The following is a 24,054-nucleotide window of genomic DNA, read 5'->3' as shown; positions in this document are numbered from 1 at the left end:
CCGGAAAACAGAAACCCAGGAATCAATCCCGCCAAAATATACCGCGAGAGACTAGGACTACAGAAGAATCCAAGATGGCGGCTAGGGAAGCATTGAAAGCTCTAGTCAAGAAAGATCGCTAAACTACTAGGCGAACAACATGAAGAAATCAGCAGATACACAGAGAAACTTTAAATTATAAGTATCTATGCGAAGGCCTCACAAAATTTTGTGTTTTTGTCTTGGGATATTTCGTGCGGTTCCATTTTGGTCTTATGTTTCCATTGTTTTGTTTTTACGATTCACCAGACTTTGTGCATAACTTCTATCGACTTCCAGCGAAGATGTCTATTTGTGAGTAGATGAACGCACTTAACACGAGAATACCTCAGCTAGACTCAAGCCTGACTATATTAACTGAAGTTGATTTATTGTTAGACGGCCACCACTATCAAATCATGGAAACCTTTACACGGCATGACATGTGTAATGAAGGCAAACATCATACTACTGTAACTGTAACTGTAAACCAATTCCAACAGCAGATAGCCCTTTTTTGCATTTACAAAATATTTTAGACACAGGGAAATTCATTTTCTTATACATTTAGTGTGTGTAAAACCAGCTTAAAACACTCAAATGAATTTCCCTTTGCGTCTATTCTCTGATACACAGTTAACCTCACAGAATGTTATAAGGGAGTGTTCATTAAATACAACGAGGGGGGAGGGAAGATATTGAGAGGGGGGCTCCGAAAATTTTTAGCCACCAAAAGGGGGGGCTCCAAAAAAAACCCGGTCCTCTTAAACATGATTAAAGGGACTTACCTTAGGCAAGCTGTCATTGGTCATTTGTCTTCAGTCAGTGCAGAGCTTCATAGAGGGAGGCAAGAAAGCTATATTAGAGCTCAAGATTGGTCGAAAACACATCATTGAAGTAAACACAGTCTATTTATTAGCCTTTTGTTATAACAAAACGAACAAACAAGGGGGGATTAGATATGCTTTTAACTGATGAATTTTGAAAAGTTGTTGTTTGTTCACGCTGTGTTTAATTTCTCAATGACAAGTTTTGCTTTTGTTTTTGTAGAGAATTGACTCCAAACACTTTCCCGAATATGCCTGATAGTTCTTTAACAATCTCTTGGAGCTATCCCTTTTATAGTGAGCATTCGTGTTTAAGGGGGCTGAATTTTTTAGGAGCCATACTTTTCAGCTTTAATATTTTACTGATATGATCTAGTTTGTAGCACAAATACAGATTAAATATTAAGCATTATGACAAATGTATTTAATACTTCTTTATAACTGTCTTATAAACCATAATATAGATACTTCCAGTATATAACAGTTGGTTACCAATACAGCTTATTATCAGAATAACAGGAACAAATTGAAATAAACTTCTAAACAGTGGTGGAGCATGCAAATCCCCAAAAGGATATACATACATTTTTTTTACGTTGGACATTATCCCTTTTTTTACAGAAGAATATTGTTAACAAAAACAAATATATACAAATGTATATTCCTTCACAGGCGACCTAGGGGCGGACCATTTGACTTTTGAGGGGGGGAGGGGATTTTGAGAAGCAAACAACTGATTGAAAAAATCCCTGCACCATTTAACATGATTTTACATGAAAAAAAATATGAAGTATGCCTAAAAGAATTCCCGCCTTTTGATCATGAGAGAAAAAAATCCTCCTGACTTGAATTCACCCCCCCCCCCCCCCTGGGCTGCCTTTTTTATTATTTTCATGTCTGTTCATTCCAAAATCACTGTGAAGGTAAAAAGCTAGATCTGCACCTGTGTTGGACTCGGAAATAAAGAAGAACTTGACTGGATCATCAACTCGAACAAGGAGGGCAACTTTGCAGTATTCATTTCCCAGATTTAAAGCCTTTTTTTGTTATTGAGGTCGTAAGGGGGCTCCGAAAATTTTGGGGTTCTGAAGGGGGGGGGGGGGGCACCGAAAAAAATTTACAATGAAAGGGGTGCTCTGAAATTTTAAGGTGTCTTGTCTTGAGTAAAAATCTTCCCTCCCCCCTCTGTGTATTTTATTAACACTCCCTAATCTTAACCAAAGCAGTATGCTGTTTCTGTTGTTGCATGGCTGCTTGTTTACTACAACGCTCATTTTTAAGTACACTTCCACTGTCACCTTTAATGCCCTTGGAATGCTTTGCTGTTTTCTTACTTAACAGGGATTTGTGGAGCTTCGCGTGCTGCCACTCACAAGCAATTTGAACAGGCTCAAGCTCAACTGCAAGCAGTGCCGTATCCTTTAGATTTGTCATCATGAACCGTTTATTCAGTTACCCCATCCAGTAATGATAACTTGTACTCTTTTCAACCACAGAGAAGTATATGAAATAATCAAATGTTTGATCCTATTACAATGAGTGCATAAGACTGGATATTTTTACTTGTGGTGATGTGTGTCTATAATTTAAGACCAAAAAACATACTACAATGTTACAAGGTTATTATTGGGGTATTTTGGGTTCCTTAAAATATTTAATTGCCCCCTATGGCTCAGTTGTAATTCATTTTAATAAGTTTGAATAGTGAGGTATTAATTAGTTACATGAGAATAGGCATCATATTTCTTGATCATTGCTCGATTCATGTTCACATGCAAAGACTCTATATGTTTTATAATTTCTATCTGTCTTGGCTTGGAAATATATCTCTATTCGGCCAAACAAACCTGTGTCTGTGATTGGTGTATTCATGTAAGTTACTGTTGGGATCTTTTACTAGTGCCATAGGATAGGGGAATTCGTCTTCCTTAATAACCACTAAGGAATCATGAGAGTCTGTATACGAGAGGAAAAGAAAGAGGATTGGTATGAGGCAGGATTCCAGCTGGAAGATTCCAGTAGACCAGTGTGTCCTGATGGTAAAAAGTAAGATTAAACTCTTCTCCTATCTTTACCACTGGAGCCAAGTTGTTTATCTGATAATTTTATTCCTATTAGGCGAAATCTGGACTATTTTCTGGCATGCCAGCAAAATGCTGTTAGCTCTGCTGACCCTGATTACGGAGGAGGGGAGCTGGTTATCAGGATTCCAAAAGAGGTTCTTTCATGTGCCATGGGTGAGTTTACATGTCACAGCAATTCTTTTCTTGAAAATGTATTTAATAATTCCTTATTATGACCATCCTTTGAAATCCCAGAGCGCAAGCAGTTCCGTGTGAGCATTGAATACTCCTTGGAGCATCCAGATAGCGGCATCCAGTTTGTAACACCAAAGGGAGATGGGACTATGGCTCAGGTACGGTAGCTTTATTGTTGTCTGTACCCACATTGTGACTTGAACTGCTGCTGAAATGATTTTGTTTGTTTTTCAGAGGGCAGCTCATTTGTTTACCTATACATATGCTAATTCATCAAGGTTAGAGATAATTGTCATTTGACAAGAGGCTGGTATTAGATTTTATAGAATGATAAGAAAATGCGATATGCTCTAACTGTTATTAAGGTAACTTCTGTACACATGCCTGTAGCCGGGAAATGTTCATAAGGTGAAGCAGGCATCGAAGCCATTTAATGTGTCTAGCATGCCTACTTGAAGTACAGTACACCTAGTCCACCATTACAATAAAGAGCTGAGAAATAAAATTGAAGAACACACCTTAATAACAAAAAAAAAAATCAACTACAGTTATTGCTGTTGGTATCTTGTTCAGACTGTGGTTTCCTCGAAGCAGGCATCGAAGCCATTTAATGTGTCTAGCATGCCTACTTGAAGTACAGTACACCTAGTCCACCATTACAATAAAGAGCCGACTAATAAACAGTTATTGCTGTTGGTATCTTGTTCAGACTGTGGTTTCCTTGTGTTGATTCTTACGCTGAAGTCTGTACATGGAGTATTGACATCACAGTAGACAAAGACATGGTTGCTGTTAGCTGTGGAGAGCTTGTTGATCAGGTATTTTTCATATTTTCATGTGTACAAATCGTTGCCATTTTTTAAAAATACAACATTGAGTGGTTTAATGCCTTTTCTTTAAAATGTAGGTCTTTACTATTGATGAGAGACGAAAGACTTTCCATTATGCGTTGAATATACCAACTTCAGCTGTAAACATCGCCGTGGCTGTTGGGTAATAGAAAGAAAAAAAACACTTGAAAAAATAGACACTTTATCCTACAGTACTTTACCCATGATATAAAAAAACATACTACTGTATTTTCATCACAATTTCTTCTACCAAGCAAAAGCATCTTTGTGACAAAACTCATGCGCAATGCACAATACACAGGTTCTTACACCAGGCTAGAACACTTTATCAGTTTCTGCTCTTGTCACCATATTAAGCTCTTATTATTTGCATGCTTTGCAGGCCCTTTGAGATCTATGTTGACCCGATTATGCCAGAAGTGACAAATTTCTGCCTCCCTGGTCTTCTGGCAAATCTAAAGCATTCCACAGCATTCCTACATGATGTGTTTGAGATGTATGAGGAGAACCTCAGCTGCCGATACCCCTACACACATTACAAGCAGGTGTTTGTTGACCAGGCTTATAGCGTCAAGGCAGCTTACGCATCTATGTCCATCTTTAAGTAAGTCCATAGCTGATACATCTCATCCAGTGTGACACATGTCAAACCACAAGAAAGTGTTTCTTGACCAGGCCGCCTAGTGCTTTCAAATGTCCATCTTAGTAAGTAATACATCTTAGAGATATAAGGTTCTTCTACATATTTATTAGCAGGTTGGTCCAAGTGGTATCAGATATGACTTACTATAGGCAAAGCTAAAAAGTATAAAATGAGATGGTTGGCCTTTGTACTGAATACCCCCCTACAATAGAAGTGAAGGCTTGGTCATATTTAACATATTGTGTGGTCATATTTAACATATGTGTTTTTTGGCTTATTTCCCAGGTTACAAACGAACCGTAGCCCGTATCACTATAGAACACATTTTCTTGATACCTTTGTATCTGGCAAATGATGAATCTTTTACCCAATAGAATACTGAACAATTGCATTTGGCCATTCACAGCACTAGTCTTCTACATTCATCACGCATCATTGATCAAACTTTCATCACAAGAAGGGTGCTGGCTCAGGCGCTAGCTGAGCAGTTCTTCGGCTGTTACATTTGCATGCAAGATTGGTGAGTGCTACTGTTTTCCTGAGATACAACACACTTTTTTCACCCAAAAAAAACCTTTCAAAATTGGGATGCATCCTATAGAAGAACAAAATCTTATGTAATTAGCAGATTTTATTAATAAAATATGGTTTTCAGGCCTGTACTGGTTGGCTTAAAAATTGGAGAATAATGCTACATTTTTATAAGTTTATATTTTTTATTTAGTTTCTTCTTCAGACATGTTTCCTACTATGATGTACTGCATTTGGTGATTATCGTTTCAGGTCAGATGCTTGGCTTTGTTCAGGTATTGCTGGATATCTCTACAGTTTGTATGTCAAGAAAGCTTTTGGCAACAATGAATACAGATATTGGATCATGAAGGTGAGTCATAGATTTTTATTGATACACTCTTGTGATTATAGACACACAGTCTCAGAATTGTTTATACACATACACTATGTGTACTATTTCCTGTAGACACAGTCTGAGAATCTTTGATACACTTTATACAGATGCTGTCTGAGAATCTTTGATACACTTTATACAGATGCTGTCTGAGAATCTTTGATACACTTTATACAGATGCTGTCTGAGAATCTTTGATACACTTTATACAGATGCTGTCTGACATTCTTTGATACACTTTATACAGATGCTGTCTGAGAATCTTTGATACACTTTATACAGATGCTGTCTGAGAATCTTTGATACACTTTATACAGATGCTGTCTTAGAATCCTTTTTGGACATGCCATACAGACATTCTTTGATACACTTTATACAGATGCTGTCTGAGAATCTTTGATACACTTTATACAGATGCTGTCTGAGAATCTTTGATACACTTTATACAGATGCTGTCTGAGAATCTTTGATACACTTTATACAGATGCTGTCTGACATTCTTTGATACACTTTATACAGATGCTGTCTGAGAATCTTTGATACACTTTATACAGATGCTGTCTGAGAATCTTTGATACACTTAGATGCTGTCTGACATTCTTTGATACACTTTATACAGATGCTGTCTTAGAATCCTTTTTGGACATGCCATACAGACACACAGTCTGAGAATCTTTGATTCACATGCTATGCAGAACCAAAGTCTGGACTTACCCTCCAAGAATCTTTAATACAATATATGATACAAATAAAATGTTTAGAATTTTGTAATAACATTTGAAGACATAATTAATGCATTTTACAAGCAACTGACTTTTCTTATCACAGATAGCACACAGATTACATCCCATACAGTAAGTTTGGATTAGTGTGTACTGTAAGCACAGTCACTAAAGGTGGTACCGGGGCCAACCAGGTTAATACAGTGTGGCGAGAGACCAGACCTGTGGCTTGAAATTCTTTTCTTGTGTCTTTTACCTATACATACCTCCTTTCCTTTTCAGGAAACAGAGTCAGTGTGTCAATACGAGACAGATGGCCCTGGACTCCCTCCCCTCCACAGTAACATGATAGAGAGCACTGCTAACCAGTCATCCAGCTCATCTCAAGACAGTCCCAGATCAGCAGCAGGCTCCTCCATACACCTACACCCACACCTAACCAGCGTCAAGCAGCGGGAAGTGGCATGGAGCAAGTCACACTTGGTGCTTAGGATGATTGAGATTAGGATAGGCCAGGAACCATTATTACAGGTGCGAGCAAACTACTATTATAATACTATTTGATGGATGGATTAAGTTTTCGGTGGTGGCAAGGAAAAGACTTTTTTATAAATGCTATTAAATCACTTAAACCTGCTTCATACCTGCATCACTCTCAAGTTCTAATTTTTGTGACAAAGATATTCAAAACTCTTACCATTAAAAGATGCCTCTTCAATTTGTTTTACTTTGATTTGATTCCACTAGGTTTTATAGCTTAAGAAAACATAGTTCATGCACTTAAGTCCACAGACTTTAAAAGAATGTCACTATCCACCCTTACTCTAACCCTTAACAAGCTTTATCGTTACTTTACAATTTATGCATTTAATCGCCTCTTCCTTTTCTTTCCCTTCTTATCCATACTCTATGGTACAGTTTGTGATAGATTGGAAGTGTGATAATTTCAGAACGTGTAAACTATTTTTGTTGTTTACTGTAGGTTTTCAATAAGCTTCTATCTTTGGCAAACACCACGGCTCAACCTAAAGTTGACTCAAGTCTCTGGAGGAATCTTCTACTCTCTACTTCAGGAGTAAGTACATCCTTAGGAAACCCAGGGCGTCGAGGTCAGGGTAATGTGGGGCGATTACAAGGGGGGACATGGCCGATGGAGGGGGTAGGGGTGGGAGAGAAGAGTAAAGAGCACCTTGTTACGCAGACCTCAACAACCATGGTTCCCAACAATTGAGTAGGTAGTGGTGGTTGCTATTATTTAGGCATTCATGGGTACCTAGTAATTGGTTCTTTGACTATTGTATTCATTATTGTAATTTTTGCTATTTACTTCTTTACAGTTCCTCAAGTCCATATCAACGGTATCTGGCAAAGATATAAATGTTTTTATTGATCAGTGGATGTATCCTTTACCATAAGACTGATGATGGTTCAGTTGGTTGACTGGAGATATTGGTTTAGTTAGGTTAAGTTAGTTAATGAGGCTTGAATGGTTAATGTCTTTGCATATCTGTCCAGTTGTTTTCCTTGACCAACATAACTAGATGTCACAGCGGTATTGCCAAATTCCATGGTAGTTTTGTGTTTAATAGAAAAAGAAATATTGTAGAGCTGGACATTAAACAGGATTTATCAAAAGGCACTGTGAAATATGTTGTAAGTGAAACTCCTTAGTTACTTTTCATTCTTCTATTGTTGTTAAATTTGCGATCCATGTGATTTTTACTGCTATCGCTATGCAAATTGCAGGGCCCACTGACAGTCTGCGTGCAAGAGCTGGATGGCTCTTTTAATCACACTGTTCAGATCGAAGATATCACAAGCAGACATGAGCTTCCCTGTCATTCAAAGAGCAGGAGGTATTGCACTCCAAACTTTACCTCACTTGTATCACCTTTTTTACATTACCTTATCTCCACCTTCAGCTTATCTACCTTACTCGCTTCACCTTATTTTACCTCACCTTATTCGCTTCACCTTGTTTTACCTCACCTTACTCACTTCACCTTGTTTTACCCCACCTTACTCGCTTCACCTTGCTTTACCTCACCTTACTCGCCTCACCTTGTTTTACATCACCTTACTTGCTTCACCTTGTTTTACCTCACCTTATTCACTTCACCTTGTTTCACCTCACCTTACTTGCTTCACATTGTTTTTACCTCACCTTGTTTTGCCTCACCTTACTTGACTCACCTTGTTTTACATCACGTTACTTGCCTCACCTTGTTTTACATCACCTTACTTGCTTTACCTTGTTTTACCTCACCTTACTCACTTCACCTTGTTTTACCTCACCTTACTCGCTTCACCTTGTTTTACCTCACCTTACTCGCTTCACCTTGTTTTACATCACCTTACTCTCCTCATCTTGTTTTACCCCACCTTTCTTGCTTCACCTTGTTTTACCTCACCTTACTTGCCTCACCTTGTTTTACATCACCTTACTCGCTTCAGCTTGTTTTACATCAACTTACTCGCTTCACCTTGTTTTACATCACCTTACTTGCTTCACCTTGTTTTACCTCACCTTATTCACTTCACCTTGTTTTACCTCACCTTACTTGCTTCACATTGTTTTACCTCACCTTGTTTTACCTCACCTTACTTGCCTCACCTTGTTTTACATCACGTTACTTGCCTCACCTTGTTTTACATCACCTTACTTGCTTTACCTTGTTTTACCTCACCTTACTCACTTCACCTTGTTTTACCTCACCTTACTCGCTTCACCTTGTTTTACCTCACCTTACTCGCTTCTCCTTGTTTTACCTCACCTTACTCGCTTCACCTTGTTTTACCTCACCTTACTTGCTTCACATTGTTTTACCTCACCTTGTTTTATCTCACCTTACTTGCCTCACCTTGTTTTACATCACGTTACTTGCCTCACCTTGTTTTACATCACCTTACTTGCTTTACCTTGTTTTACCTCACCTTACTCATCTCACCTTGTTTTACCTCACCTTACTCGCCACCATACCATACCATACCATACCATACCATACCATACCGTACCATACCGTATTGTACCATATACCATACCATACCTCATACCATACCGTACTGTACCATATACCATACCATACTAACCATCCCATCCAATCCAATCCCATACCATACCATACCATACCATACCATACCATACCATACCATACCATACCATACCATACCATACCATACCATACCATACTAACTGTCCCATCCGATCCCATACCATATACCATACCGTGCTGTGCCGTACCATATACCATACTGTACTGTAACTTACAGTACCATATACCATACCATACCATACCGTACCATCACCTTATCTTGCCTCACATCATCTGCTGTCCTAACCTTACTTCACCTTTACTTCGTAACATTGCTTCACCTCAGCACCCTATTAGAACACATCATCTCCTGTCCTAACCTTACTTCACTTCAACTTCGTAACATTGCTTCACCTCAGCACCCTAGAACGCATGATCTCTCCTGTCCTAACCTTACTTCACTTCAACTTTGTAACATTGCTTCACCTCAGCACCCTAGAACGCATAATCTCTCCTGTCCTAACCTTACTTCACCTCACCTTCCTAACATTGCTTCACCTCAGCACCCTATTAGAACACATCATCTCTGCTGTCCTAACCTTACTTCACTTAAACTTTGTAACATTGCTTCACCTCAGCACCCTATTAGAACACATCATCTCCTGTCCTAACCTTACTTCACCTCAACTTCGTAACATTGCTTCACCTCAGCACCCTATTAGAACACATCATCTCCTGTCCTAACCTTACTTCACCTCGCTTTCGTAACATTGCTTCACCTCAGCACCCTATTAGAACACATCATCTCCTGTCCTAACCTTACTTCACCTCGCCTTCGTAACATTGCTTCACCACGCCTTCGTAACATTGCTTCACCTCAGCACCCTATTAGAACACATCATATTTCCTGTCCTAACCTTACTTCACCTTTACTTTGTAACATTGCTTCACCTCAGCACCCTAGAACGCATCATCTCCTGTCCTAACCTTACTTCACTTCAACTTTGCAACATTGCTTCACCTCAGCACCCTAGAACGCATCATCTCTTGTCCTAACCTTACTTCACCTCGCCTTCCTAACATACAAGCGTTACCCCATCTTATCTCATCCCACCTTAAGTTATTTCTAACCTCACATAACGACATCTTACTTGCACAGAAATAAAAAGAAAAAGATCCCGTTGATGACAGGCGAGGAAGTAGACATGAACCTTGATGCCATGGAGTAAGTATGCTGGCTAATAACTCTTAGTTATTAGTTGCACTAATATTTGCGCACCCCATTCTGTTTGAATGTTGTGTGTTTTCCTTCCCCCAAGATAGACCAATCAAATACCCCAGCTTTTATAGCAGCTAACTTTTTATTTTGATGTTGACAGCTCTGATTCACCAGTGCTATGGTTAAGAATAGATCCGGAGGTGACATGGTTGCGGCAGGTCTCATTCGAGCAGCCAGACTACATGTGGCAGTACCAGTTACGCCACGAGCGGGACATCATGGCCCAAGTACAGGTACCGCAGGCTTCAATTCTAGTTTGTAAAATACCTACTCAGAGAAATAAGATAGTTACTGTATATCAGAAATAAATGCGAAAGCTAGCCTGAGAAATCTTTATGATACTTTGTGGTTGTCTAAGTCGTGATGTATTGACAGAATGTAGAATTCCGAACCCCGCAGCCACGGGAAACATAGAACTACATGTACTGCAACTGAGGCGCGCGTAGATGCGTGACCAATGTCGTTGCCCCATTGAGTAATAGCTCATTATATATTTTTCCTTTTTAAGTCTTTAGTGGCTCTAGAGAGGTTCCCAACGGCCCCTACGCGCGACGCCCTGATGGATATCATCACCCAGAAGGAGTGCTTCTACCGCGTGCGACAAGAGGCATGCATGTGTCTAGCCAAGGTACATGTTGCGTGACGTTTGCCGAGCCACATGTAGTGCGTGACAATGTATGTGTAGCGTGATACTGTATGTGTCACGGTCTCATTTAGTGCGTGACAAAGTACTGTATGTGTCGCGTGATACTGTATGTGTCACGGTCTCATGTAGTGCGTGACAATGTGTGTGTCGCGTGATACTGTATGTGTCACGGTCTCATGTAGTGCGTGAAAATATATGTATTGCGTGATATGTGTCACGGTCACATGTAGTACGTGCCCCATATGGTATCATGACCCAGAAGGAGTGCTTTTACCGTGTACGGTAGGAGCCATTGTACATTCAAATGTTATAAACTACAAATGCAAGAAAGTTTTACAGCCAAATTTGTTTTTTGCGCAACTTCGGCGAATCCAAAATCCTTGTCTGCTTTTGAAATAGCGCCTAGTCAATCAACTCTCTAAACCAATCGATGGCTTACATGTTTTCACTGTGGCGTCATAAGCCATTTGACTGCACACAGCAAGGGAATTGCTTGGTCACGGTGGCATGATGGACTATGCGCTATTCCCAGACGAGAAATGGATTTGAGTTCTAGGCGGTCGTGCAACATAGGATTCGGCTATAAAATGTAGGTCGTAAATAGGTCTTTATTTTAGAATTGCGCCAAAAGCATCCACGTACAGTATTGATGTTTCCACGTATTAATGTAAATGAAGTATCTCAGGATAAATGATGCCTCCTCCATCCCTTCGAAAAAAAAATTGAGCAATATGATCGGAGTTGTTCCTAGCAGAGGGGAGGGCTTTTTTTGCGGCTGTCCCCTACTTAGATATTAGAGTCAAACTGAGCAAAAAAACTTTCAACGTTGTTGTAGTCTTGGTCATCTTTATTTAACGTTGCCTGGAATAAATGTAAACGTATCCACTTGTGCGTTAAGCTTCAGTTTCACCACATCCTCGTTATATCATCAGGTCGCGTCTGCCAGCGCAGATTCCTGGACCGGACAGACTGCGATGCTGAACATCTTCAAGAACATGTTTGGCTCCAAGTCAGCGCCACAGATCATACGATACAACGACTTTTCCAACTTCATATCCTACTTCGTCCTTAAGGTACTATCCTTCACTGAAGATCAAGCTGTCTGCTCAGGATCACGGAGTTTTGGCTTAGGTTTGCATGTGTGTGTCTCATCTATGCGACCTTTTTGTTTTGTGCAGACGCTACCGATAGCGATAGCATCTGTGAGAAATATCCACTCGCAGTGCCCTCGTGAGGTGGTGCTATTCCTCATGGATCTTCTCAAGTACAATGACAACAGACTCAATAAGGTAAACCACTAATACATACAACAACAGACTCAACAAGGTAAACTAGAAATATAATGATAACAGAACAAGGTCAACAAAAGTACAACAAAACCAGACTTAACAAGGTTAACCACAAATACATACAACAACAGACTTAACAAAGTCAACACAAATACAATGACAACAGACTTAACAAGGTAAACCACAAATACAGCGACAACAGAACAAGATACCACAAGTATAACAACAAGAGACTCAAAAAGGTAAACCATAAATACATTGAAAACAGACTAAACAAGGTAAACCAGAAATACATTGAAAACAGACTCAACAAGGTAAACTAGAAATACAATGATAACAGACTCAACAAGGTAAACTAGAAATACGATGATAACAGACTAAACAAGGTCAACTAGAAATACAATGATAACAGACTCAACAAGTGTTAGCAGACTCGAGCTGACGTCCCGACGTGTCTATGACGCTTTATTTTATCTATACACATTTTTTCTCCCCAGTACTCTGACAGTTACCATCTCGCTTCGCTGATCGAAGCGCTATCTGCCACAGTTACCCCAGGTGTCGCCATGGTGTCCACTCAGAGGTTAGTTGGGGGATGGAGGTTGGGGTCTGCGGTATTGCAGTATTGGTCCTTTTTTTTGCACGATATTGCGTTGAAAAGTGCAAAAACATGCGGTGATGTTTTTTTAACATTGCGAGATGTGATATTTTTCCTTTTAAAACGGCGGTGTGGCTGTAAAAAATGAAAATATTGCGGTGTTGCGGTGTTAATTAGTCCTGCAGTGCGCGGGATTTGCCCGTGGTACGGGATGATCTAGCGGGAAACCTGGGAAAAGTCGGGGTGTGGCGCATGCTCTTTAAAACCTCGCCCTTCTGTGCGGTATGCGGGTTTTTTTCCCTGCGGTTTTGCCAAAATTTTGTGCGGTATTGCAGTAATTAGACCCCCCCCAACTCCCCCCCTTCCAGTTGGCGGTGGTACTGTTGATGGTGATCATGGTGGTGGTAGTAATTGCGATGTTTGTGGTTACAAACAAAGAAGTCGTTTTGCAGTCATGGAGATGGTGGCAATGATGATGGCGATGTTTGTGATAACAAATAAGGCGGTGATGCTAATGATAGTGGAGGTGGTGGTGATGGTTATAGTGCTGGTAAAGGTAATGGTAATAATAATGTTGATGGTGATGTCATGTTGCATATTATGATGATAATAACGTACAAATTTCAATCATGACGATCATCGTTTCTCCCCCTGTAGTGACGGTAAGCTGTTGGTCAAGTTAAAGGACGACACCCAGCTCGTGCTCGCGGAGGTCATCCGGCGCCTGAACCTGGAGAAGCTCCAGCCATCCTACCGCTACTGCGTGACAGTCAGGTAACTTAATCCTAGGCGTGACCCTACTGCGTGACAGTTAAGCAACCCATCCGCGTGAAACCTTCTGAGTGACAATCGTGTCACCGTGACACGTGAAGTCGTAGAACACAATCCTACTGGATGACAGTCAGGTAACACAACCCTACTGCGTGACATTGAGATAACTCAACCCCACTCTGCGACAGTTAGGTAACACAAACGCACTGCGTGACATTGAGATAACTCAACCCCACTCTGCGACAGTTAGGTAACACAACCCTACTGCGTGACATTGAGAAAAATCAACTCCACTCTGCGACAGTTAGGTAACACAACCCTACTGCGTGACATTGAGAAAACTCCACTCCACTCTGCGACAGTTAGGTAACACAACGCTACTGCGTGACATTGAGAAAACTCAACCCCACTCTGCGACAGTTAGGTAACACAACCCTATTGCGTGACAGTTTGGTAACAAAACCCAATTGCGTGACAAACGGGTAACACGACCCTTTTTGCGTGACATTGAGATAACTCAAACGCACTTTGCGACAGTAAGGTAACAACCCTATTGCGTGACAGTTTTGTAACAAAACCCAATTGCGTGACCATCGGGTAACACGACCCTTTTTGCGTGACATTGAGATAACTCAAACGCACTTTGCGACAGTAAGGTAACAACCCTATTGCGTGACAGTTTTGTAACAAAACCCAATTGCGTGACCATCGGGTAACACGCACCTTTTTTGCGTGACATTGAGATAACTCAAACGCACTTTGCGATAGTTGGGTAACACAAATCTATTGCGTGACAGTCAGGCAGCACATCCTAAATGAGATCGCAACTTATACAGGAACATAACATTACATATTTGACATGAATAATATGTTGTAAGGTATGATTTTAGGCTATTCTTAATTTTGTTATGTGTGCCTGCGTTTTGTAATTCTACCAGTTTACATGATTTATGTATTTGTATAGCTGTCTAAAAGCTCTTCGGAATCTGCAAGTGAATGGCCAAGTACCTGCTGACTCCGTTGCCTTTGAGTTCTACGCCGGGTATGTAGCTCTCTCGTAGAAATCAACTATTCTCGATTTGGTTAGAAATGGTTACATTTTTGTGACACCCAAAGAAAGAAAAAAGGTATAAGGAGCTAAGTCGTCAGATAAGGTCGATTATTCGATAATTTCTTATCAGTGAGGCTATTGGCATTTGAGCATTTGAGCTATTATCCATACAAATCTAAGCAAAAAGTCACATTTTCCTGCTGAAAGACGCGTTACAGACGGACCATTTAACTTTAGAGGGAGGTGGGGGGGAGGGGGTGTATGATTTAATATGAGCAAGATTTTTTTTCTCTTGGCTATTGGGCAGGATTTTTTTTTTCTACAAAGGTGCAATATTTTTTGGTGCGTTTGTGGTGCAAGATTTTTTTTCTTGTAAAAATGGCTGTCAGGATTTTTTTCACAATCATCCATCCCAGTCCGTCCTTCCCTTATCATAGCTTTTTCACATAGGATATTTTTTTGTGGCGGCGTATGCGACCGAGAATCAGGCGAGAGATTGCCTGTCTAATACCGCGGGCTATAAAACCCTTTGTGAGATGTCATTTGTTAAAACTTTGTGCCGCTTTGTAGTTATGGTAGAAAATGGAATGTACGAAAGGGGCGGTCTTATACCAGAATCTCATATTTAAAAGGGGGATATTTGCAAATGTCTATGTTCAACTTTTTCAAACCACTAGCCTTTTAAAGACCATGTAATCTGACTTGGGAAAATGTCCATTCTTTCTTTTTTTAAGGGATTGTCGTTTTTGAGCGGCAGCGTATTTATCACCTTGTGCCATAAGGCAGATGTTATCTTTAACTTTTTATAGATTTGGACACTTTGAAGACGTAAGATGTAGTGCTATCGAATGTCTTGCCGACTACACCAAAGGTTTGTTACCAGATCATTACTTTTTTCAAAAGCTCTTCAATAAGAACTTTATTCTGCATTTTTTGCAGTCGAAGTCAGCGAGAAAACTCTGAATTTTCTTATGGAAATCGTCGAAAAGGATCCGGTTCCTTACATAAGGTAAGCATGGCTGTTCGCAAAATATGCTTCAGTTACAGTACCCAAATACCATAAAAACCTGATAGGTATTTAAATCGTCTTACCATTAGGATTCGAGTTTGTCGAATCCTAAAAGATGGCACTTATTTAATTGTATCCTTGGTCTGAAAGAGAAATTACACACCTTAAAGAATGTCGATCAACCACTCCTTTGTTATTGTTTATCATTAAAAATACAGCGGTTTGTTCACAAGGACACCTCAAAATAACAATCTGCGAATGATAGTACGTCTGATAGTCTGATGTTGACGATATTTGATTAAAAATATCTTGTTTACTCGTTTTAATTAGCCGATGGAAATGGATGCTTGTTCGACTTGGCATCGAGTAGGAGCACGAAATGGCGGCGTGATTAGCCTTCTTTAAAGAATGAACTTAGATAGATAGCTTTATTAATGTGAACGTCGCAGCCAGTATAAAAACTATGATAATACTAAGATAATAAATATAAATATATTAAATAAAAAGGTTCTACAGTAAAAATTAGTTCAAATTTCTAGGTTTTAAAACTATTGACACGTTGGCATTGTGCATTAAAAAAGGTGTTTTTGCCCTATTTGTCTTGAAAGTTACATTGTAAGTCCGAGCTTTCCTAAGCGCATACGTGCTTTCAAATTTAGTTGGTAACAGGTGGTGTAGGCGATGCCCTGTGTCGTTAGAAATGTCATCGACAGAGCCCTTTGTGGTGCTCTGTTATGCGGTTTGTATTCGCCTGCAAAAGCGCGTCATCGTACCCCACATATGGAAATATTATAGACATGGCACGTTTTTGAACGCGCTCGAGATCGCTTACCAGGTAAGCCGGCAATGATGCGTGAAAAACGGGAATGGCGTAGTCGCATACTGATCTAATGCAGCTAGAATAGAAGGCTATTAGATCGCTCTTAGAGACGTGCGCGCGCTTAAGTTGGAGTAGAAAGAACAGACGCTTTGACGCTTTTTTGATGACCACGCCAACGTGGGCATTCCACGTTAGGTTGCTGCCGATTAGTAATTAAGCGCTTTCCCTCACCTTAATGGCATTTCTACATGTCATCAAGGGAGGCAGGTCTGGCTTATTCTTGGCGAAAGATATGCGTAACTCCTTACACTTCTCAGTATTTAGTTGAAATTTATTCATCCTCGATCATTCTGCTACCTCGTCCACTACTAGCTGAGCCTGACTCGTTTGACCCTTGGGAATAACCTCTGATACAGTTGTATCGTCGGCATATTTCCACAAGAGTGCGTCTCTAACATTCAGATCATTAATTATTATGATAACATTTTACCCTTGGGAATAACCTCTGATACAGTTGTATCGTCGGCATATTTCCACAAGAGTGCGTCTCTAACATTCAGATCATTAATTATTATGATAACATTTTACCCTTGGGAATAACCTCTGATACAGTTGTATCGTCGACATATTTCCACAAGAGTGCGTCTCTAACATTCAGATCATTAATTATTATGATAACGAACCAGGGACCTAATTTAGTCCCTTTCGGAACCCCGGGGGGGTTCTTATTGTTACCTTTTTTATTATTATATCCCTTTTCCTACGTAATGTCATAATGTCATAATGTCATAATGACTTGGCATCGAGTAGGAGCACACAATGGCGGCGTGATCAGCCTTCTTTAAAGAATGAACTTTTTATTGTTGTCTTTTTTATTATTATATCCCTTTTCCTACGTAATGTCATAATGTCATAATGACTTGGCATCAAGTAGGAGCACACAATGGCGGCGTGATTGGCCTTCTTTAAAGAATGAACTTTTTATTGTTGTCTTTTTTATTATTATATCCCTTTTCCTACGTAATGTCATAATGTCATAATGACTTGGCATCGAGTAGGAGCACACAATGGCGGCGTGATTAGCCTTCTTTAAAGAATGAACTTTTTATTGTTGTCTTTTTTATTATTATATCCCTTTTCCTACGTAATGTCATAATGTCATAATGACTTGGCATCGAGTAGGAGCACACAATGGCGGCGTGATTAGCCTTCTTTAAAGAATGAACTTTTTATTGTTGTCTTTTTTATTATTATATCCCTTTTCCTACGTAATGTCATAATGTCATAATGACTTGGCATCGAGTAGGAGCACACAATGGCTGCGTGATTAGCCTTCTTTAAAGAATGAACTTTTTATTGTTGTCTTTTTTATTATTATATCCCTTTTCCTACGTAATGTCATAATGTCATAATGTCATAATGTCATAATGACTTGGCATCGAGTAGGAGCACACAATGGCGGCGTGATTAGCCTTCTTTAAAGAATGAACTTTTTATTGTTGTCTTTTTTATTATTATATCCCTTTTCCTACGTAATGTCATAATGTCATAATGTCATAATGTCATAATGACTTGGCATCGAGTAGGAGCACACAATGGCGGCGTGATTAGCCTTCTTTAAAGAATGAACTTTTTATTGTTGTCTTTTTTATTATCATATCCCTTTTCCTACGTAATGTCATAATGTCATAATGTCATAATGACTTGGCATCGAGTAGGAGCACACAATGGCGGCGTGATTAGCCTTCTTTAAAGAATGAACTTTTTATTGTTGTCTTTTTTATTATCATATCCCTTTTCCTACGTAATGTCATAATGTCATAATGACTTGGCATCGAGTAGGAGCACACAATGGCGGCGTGATTAGCCTTCTTTAAAGAATGAACTTTTTGTTGTTGTCTTTTTTATTATTATATCCCTTTTCCTACGTAATGTCATTATACATCCGTTTTCTTTTTTTCCGGTACAGGCATCATACGCTTCGAGTGCTGAGTGACAACCCCCCATTCACGAGAAAGTCCGACTCGCCTCTCTGTACCCAGGTTCTTGTGGAACGCCTGTGGCATTTTATGTGGTCAGTAAATAAGTCTCTCTGGTTGGGGCTTTAGAATAATATTTTCTATTCGAAATGATTTTGTCACAGAAATAGTCTACAATTTGCAGGAACTAACTTGTCTTTTTGTTCGCGTGAGTGGCATGGTACTCGACTCGTGCTTACGCAATGGCTGACCTTCCTGGACTGACATGCCTGGACTAACTTGTTTTGCTAGGTTGCGTGGACTAACTTGCGTGGACTTACTTGCGTGGGCTAAGTTGCGTGGACTAATTTGCGTGGACATGCGTGGACTAACTTGCGTGGACTTACTTGCGTGGGCTAACTTGCGTGGACTTACTTGCGTGGACTAATTTAATAACTTGTTTTACAAGCTTGCATGGACATACTTGTTTTACAAGCTTGCGTGGACTAACTTTTTTTTACTTGCGTGGACTAACTTTTTTTTACTTGCGTGGACTAACTTGCGAGGACTAATTTGCGCGGTTTTAACTTGTTTTATTGATCTCACTTATAGCACGGTCCACGACTGGCGCTTACGCTGTGATGCTGTAGACCTGTACAGCGCGTTGTTTGGTCGTCTAACACCATCGTGTGTACCATCACAAGGGGTAATAAGACGTGTTGCCCAACCTTAGTCAAATACATTTTAAAATTAAATAGTTTTGACATTTTACCGTGAATCAGACCATAGTTTTACTGAAGATAAACAACATGAAAATAGTCGCATGATAAATAGTACATGGAGTTCTAAAAGTCAAAATCTTGTTTGTCGCGTATAAGGAAAACCATCTTAAGCCCGATTCATAAGTCGCAATAATACCGTTTCGAAACTAATTGTCTATTTGTATCGATACAAATACATTTGGTTCAGCGTTGATTCAGACGTCGCGCTTAATAGGTCTTGAGTTGTAAAAGTTGACTTGATGTAGAAGTTCTGTTGCGTTACATCAAAGTAACTCTGGTATTTGATTCGGCATATCAAAAGCTCGACTTTTAATCTGTGTCGTGCAGTAGGACTGGCGGGGCGAGCCACGACTGCCCTGCACGACTTAATTGACTCAGACGTTGAACTGTTTATTACTGGTTACCAGAGGCTCCGAGCTTCGCAGCGAGAAGCTTGGGCCTCTGGTACCCAGGGTAACTGTTCATGTGCGCAATCCAAATGTTTGGATTCGTCATGCCTGGAGCGCGATCCATGAATCGGGCCTTAATCCCCCATCTCTTCGTCTCACGATCTGCTATGGCTCGAGAGATTAAGCCACTGCCCCTTAAATTAAGTCTTTATCAGACGTTGGTGTTTTGTTGATAGATGGGAATCGTGATTGACCTGAAGGAGAAGAAAATAATGAATCTTTCGCCACTCCCTTCCTCGGGATCACCGGTGAGTCGCCATATCCTCAGTGTGGGCATGAAGCGCCAGGCCTCGCGTGACGTCATATCCGCTCTCATAAATTTACGCTGAAGAGCAGGGTAGTGCGAGGCACATGTGATCAGGGATCAGCTTTATGTTTGGGATCAGCGATCAAAATAAGGTTGGAATGACCGGGATCAATTTCAAAATACTGGGTTCACGACAATTTTTTTTCGGAATCAAGGATCATTTCCAAAAAAATGTACATAATCAGGGATCACGATCACATTTATATGGGATCATGGATCTCCCAATTTTTTGGATCAGACAGATCATAGACAGTCATAGACATTATTGTGGTCATAAACAGTCATAGGCTTTATTTCTTCTAGTCGGTATTGCGGTTATATACGTTTTAGTGGTGACGTTATTGTGGTAAAGTACATTTCGACTCTCCAACCAAAGAGACACTACCGTGTTGCATTATTGCTCAGACCTGTGATTTCGTGTTGTTTCAGCGAGGATCAGTGAGCGGTGAGGAGTCGACCGCTTCTCGGAAAAGCCACAAGCGCAAATCACGCGCTGTATCCCCCACAGGTGAGCAGCTTTTTCCTGAAAAGGGAAATCCTTTATGAATCTATTAAATGAGGCTCATTGTGTATACTATGCTCAAAGCAACCCTTGGTCTTTCATGAGGTATGCTTGCTTTGTTGCAGATTTCGACTCACAGCCAGACACTCCAAAGAGCTTCGAGTCTGCATGCTCAGACAACAGCAAACTCAAGCTAAAAATCAAGGTGGGTGTGGCTTGACACGTGTATTTATTCAATGAACCACCCAACAACCAATGAATCATGGGTAGGTTACTTATGGGTTGCCTCTCTAACACGTGACAGGTCCACCATGGTCGGGTTACTATGCATCATGGGTAGGGTTATTTGCCTCTCTAACACGTGACAGGTCCACCATGGTCGGGTTACTATGCATCATGGGTAGACTGAGTTGGACCCTCTGACACGTGACAGGTCCATGAGTGGGTTACTATGCATCATGGGTTGCTATGGCGGCAATTTGTTTGTGGTTCGGTTGGACCCCCTAACATGTGACAGGTGCAATGGTGGGTTACTATGCATCTGAAACCACTTTTGTGTGTGTGTGTGTTTTTTTGCCATTGCTGCGCTATTTTGTGATTCCCGTAACCTTCTTCCGCTCCTCTCAGCTCGAGAAGGAGGAGGGTGGAGTGGACAGTGGCGCGGAGCAGCGAATGAAAGAAGTTGAGGCTGCCATGAGTGAGATCCGAAAACACAAGAAAAAGAAGAAGAAACACAAGCACCGAGACGAGAAGGGCAAGCGAAAGATGAGCACCAGTAGCAGCAACTATGACTCGCCACTCATGTTCGACCACTCCATGCAGTAACTAGATGCAGTAACTAGACATGACTCGCCACTCATGTTCGACTACTCCATGCAGTAACTAGATGCAGTAACTAGACAACTCGCCACTCATGTTCGACCACTCCATGCAGTAACTAGATGCAGTAACTAGACATGACTCGCCACTCATGTTCGACCACTCCATGCAGTAACTAGATGCAGTAACTAGACATGACTCGCCACTCATGTTCGACTACTCCATGCAGTAACTAGACATGACTCGCCACTCATGTTCGACCACTCCATGCAGTAACTAGATGCAGTAACTAGACATGACTCGCCACTCATGTTCGACTACTCCATGCAGTAACTAGATGCAGTAACAAGACATGACTCGCCACTCATGTTCGACCACTCCATGCAGTAACCAGACATGACTCGCCACTCATGTTCGACTACTCCATGCAGTAACTAGATGCAGTAACTAGACATGACTCGCCACTCATGTTCGACCACTCCATGCAGTAACTAGACATGACTCGCCACTCATGTTCGACCACTCCATGCAGTAACTAGACATGAATCGCCACTCATGTTCGACCACTCCATGCAGTAACCAGACATGACTCGCCACTCATGTTCGACCACTCCATGCAGTAACTAGATGCAGTAACTAGACATGACTCGCCACTCATGTTCGACTACTCCATGCAGTAACTAGATGCAGTAACTAGACAACTCGCCACTCATGTTCGACCACTCCATGCAGTAACTAGATGCAGTAACTAGACATGACTCGCCACTCATGTTCGACCACTCCATGCAGTAACTAGATGCAGTAACTAGACATGACTCGCCACTCATGTTCGACTACTCCATGCAGTAACTAGACATGACTCGCCACTCATGTTCGACCACTCCATGCAGTAACTAGATGCAGTAACTAGACATGACTCGCCACTCATGTTCGACTACTCCATGCAGTAACTAGATGCAGTAACAAGACATGACTCGCCACTCATGTTCGACCACTCCATGCAGTAACCAGACATGACTCGCCACTCATGTTCGACTACTCCATGCAGTAACTAGATGCAGTAACTAGACATGACTCGCCACTCATGTTCGACCACTCCATGCAGTAACTAGACATGACTCGCCACTCATGTTCGACCACTCCATGCAGTAACTAGACATGAATCGCCACTCATGTTCGACCACTCCATGCAGTAACCAGACATGACTCGCCACTCATGTTCGACCACTCCATGCAGTAACTAGATGCAGTAACTAGACATGACTCGCCACTCATGTTCGACTACTCCATGCAGTAACTAGATGCAGTAACTAGACAACTCGCCACTCATTTTCGACCACTCCATGCAGTAACTAGATGCAGTAACTAGACATGACTCGCCACTCATGTTCGACCACTCCATGCAGTAACTAGATGCAGTAACTAGACATGACTCGCCACTCATGTTCGACTACTCCATGCAGTAACTAGATGCAGTAACTAGACAACTCGCCACTCATGTTCGACCACTCCATGCAGTAACTAGATGCAGTAACTAGACATGACTCGCCACTCATGTTCGACCACTCCATGCAGTAACTAGATGCAGTAACTAGACATGACTCGCCACTCATGTTCGACTACTCCATGCAGTAACTAGATGCAGTAACTAGACATGACTCGCCACTCATGTTCGACTACTCCATGCAGTAACTAGATGCAGTAACTAGACAACTCGCCACTCATGTTCGACCACTCCATGCAGTAACTAGATGCAGTAACTAGACATGACTCGCCACTCATGTTCGACCACTCCATGCAGTAACTAGATGCAGTAACTAGACATGACTCGCCACTCATGTTCGACTACTCCATGCAGTAACTAGACATGACTCGCCACTCATGTTCGACCACTCCATGCAGTAACTAGATGCAGTAACTAGACATGACTCGCCACTCATGTTCGACTACTCCATGCAGTAACTAGATGCAGTAACAAGACATGACTCGCCACTCATGTTCGACCACTCCATGCAGTAACCAGACATGACTCGCCACTCATGTTCGACTACTCCATGCAGTAACTAGATGCAGTAACTAGACATGACTCGCCACTCATGTTCGACCACTCCATGCAGTAACTAGACATGACTCGCCACTCATGTTCGACCACTCCATGCAGTAACTAGACATGAATCGCCACTCATGTTCGACCACTCCATGCAGTAACCAGACATGACTCGCCACTCATGTTCGACCACTCCATGCAGTAACTAGATGCAGTAACTAGACATGACTCGCCACTCATGTTCGACTACTCCATGCAGTAACTAGATGCAGTAACTAGACAACTCGCCACTCATTTTTGACCACTCCATGCAGTAACTAGATGCAGTAACTAGACATGACTCGCCACTCATGTTCGACCACTCCATGCAGTAACTAGACATGACTCGCCACTCATGTTCGACCACTCCATGCAGTAACTAGATGCAGTAACTAGACATGACTCGCCACTCATGTTCGACTACTCCATG

General features: G+C 41.1%; 1 protein-coding gene across 4 annotated transcripts; it reads left to right on the top strand.

Annotated features, from left to right (window-relative positions):
• Window positions 1-34: 34 nt before the first annotated feature.
• LOC5504004 (transcription initiation factor TFIID subunit 2) lies at window positions 35-22,078 on the top strand. Of its 4 annotated transcripts, none has more exons than XM_048726044.1 (34): window positions 35-177; window positions 279-333; window positions 2,187-2,259; window positions 2,789-2,891; window positions 2,964-3,082; window positions 3,164-3,261; window positions 3,338-3,381; window positions 3,813-3,921; window positions 4,011-4,096; window positions 4,337-4,558; window positions 5,004-5,117; window positions 5,381-5,480; window positions 6,509-6,757; window positions 7,209-7,301; window positions 7,564-7,625; window positions 7,768-7,879; window positions 7,973-8,082; window positions 10,418-10,483; window positions 10,638-10,770; window positions 11,046-11,165; window positions 12,116-12,256; window positions 12,362-12,472; window positions 12,970-13,055; window positions 13,728-13,844; window positions 14,806-14,883; window positions 15,702-15,763; window positions 15,832-15,901; window positions 18,691-18,795; window positions 19,292-19,385; window positions 20,087-20,158; window positions 20,647-20,725; window positions 20,845-20,924; window positions 21,347-21,506; window positions 21,676-22,078. In XM_048726044.1, exons 1-34 carry the CDS (start codon window positions 140-142, stop codon window positions 21,711-21,713), a joined length of 3,399 nt encoding a protein of 1,132 aa, XP_048582001.1. In that variant the 5' UTR covers window positions 35-139; the 3' UTR covers window positions 21,714-22,078. The 4 variants fall into 4 exon arrangements, with proteins under 4 accessions (XP_048582001.1, XP_048582003.1, XP_048582002.1 ...); XM_048726046.1 differs by having other exon boundaries at window positions 21,347-21,548; window positions 21,661-21,717; XM_048726047.1 differs by having other exon boundaries at window positions 66-181; window positions 289-333.
• The last annotated feature ends 1,976 nt before the right edge of the window (window positions 22,079-24,054 follow it).

The sequence above is a fragment of the Nematostella vectensis genome, chromosome 4 (genome assembly GCF_932526225.1).
Source record: "Nematostella vectensis chromosome 4, jaNemVect1.1, whole genome shotgun sequence".
NCBI lineage: Eukaryota > Metazoa > Cnidaria > Anthozoa > Actiniaria > Edwardsiidae > Nematostella > Nematostella vectensis.
Note: the sequence above shows the minus strand (reverse complement) of the source record. Positions and strands in the feature narration are given on the sequence as shown.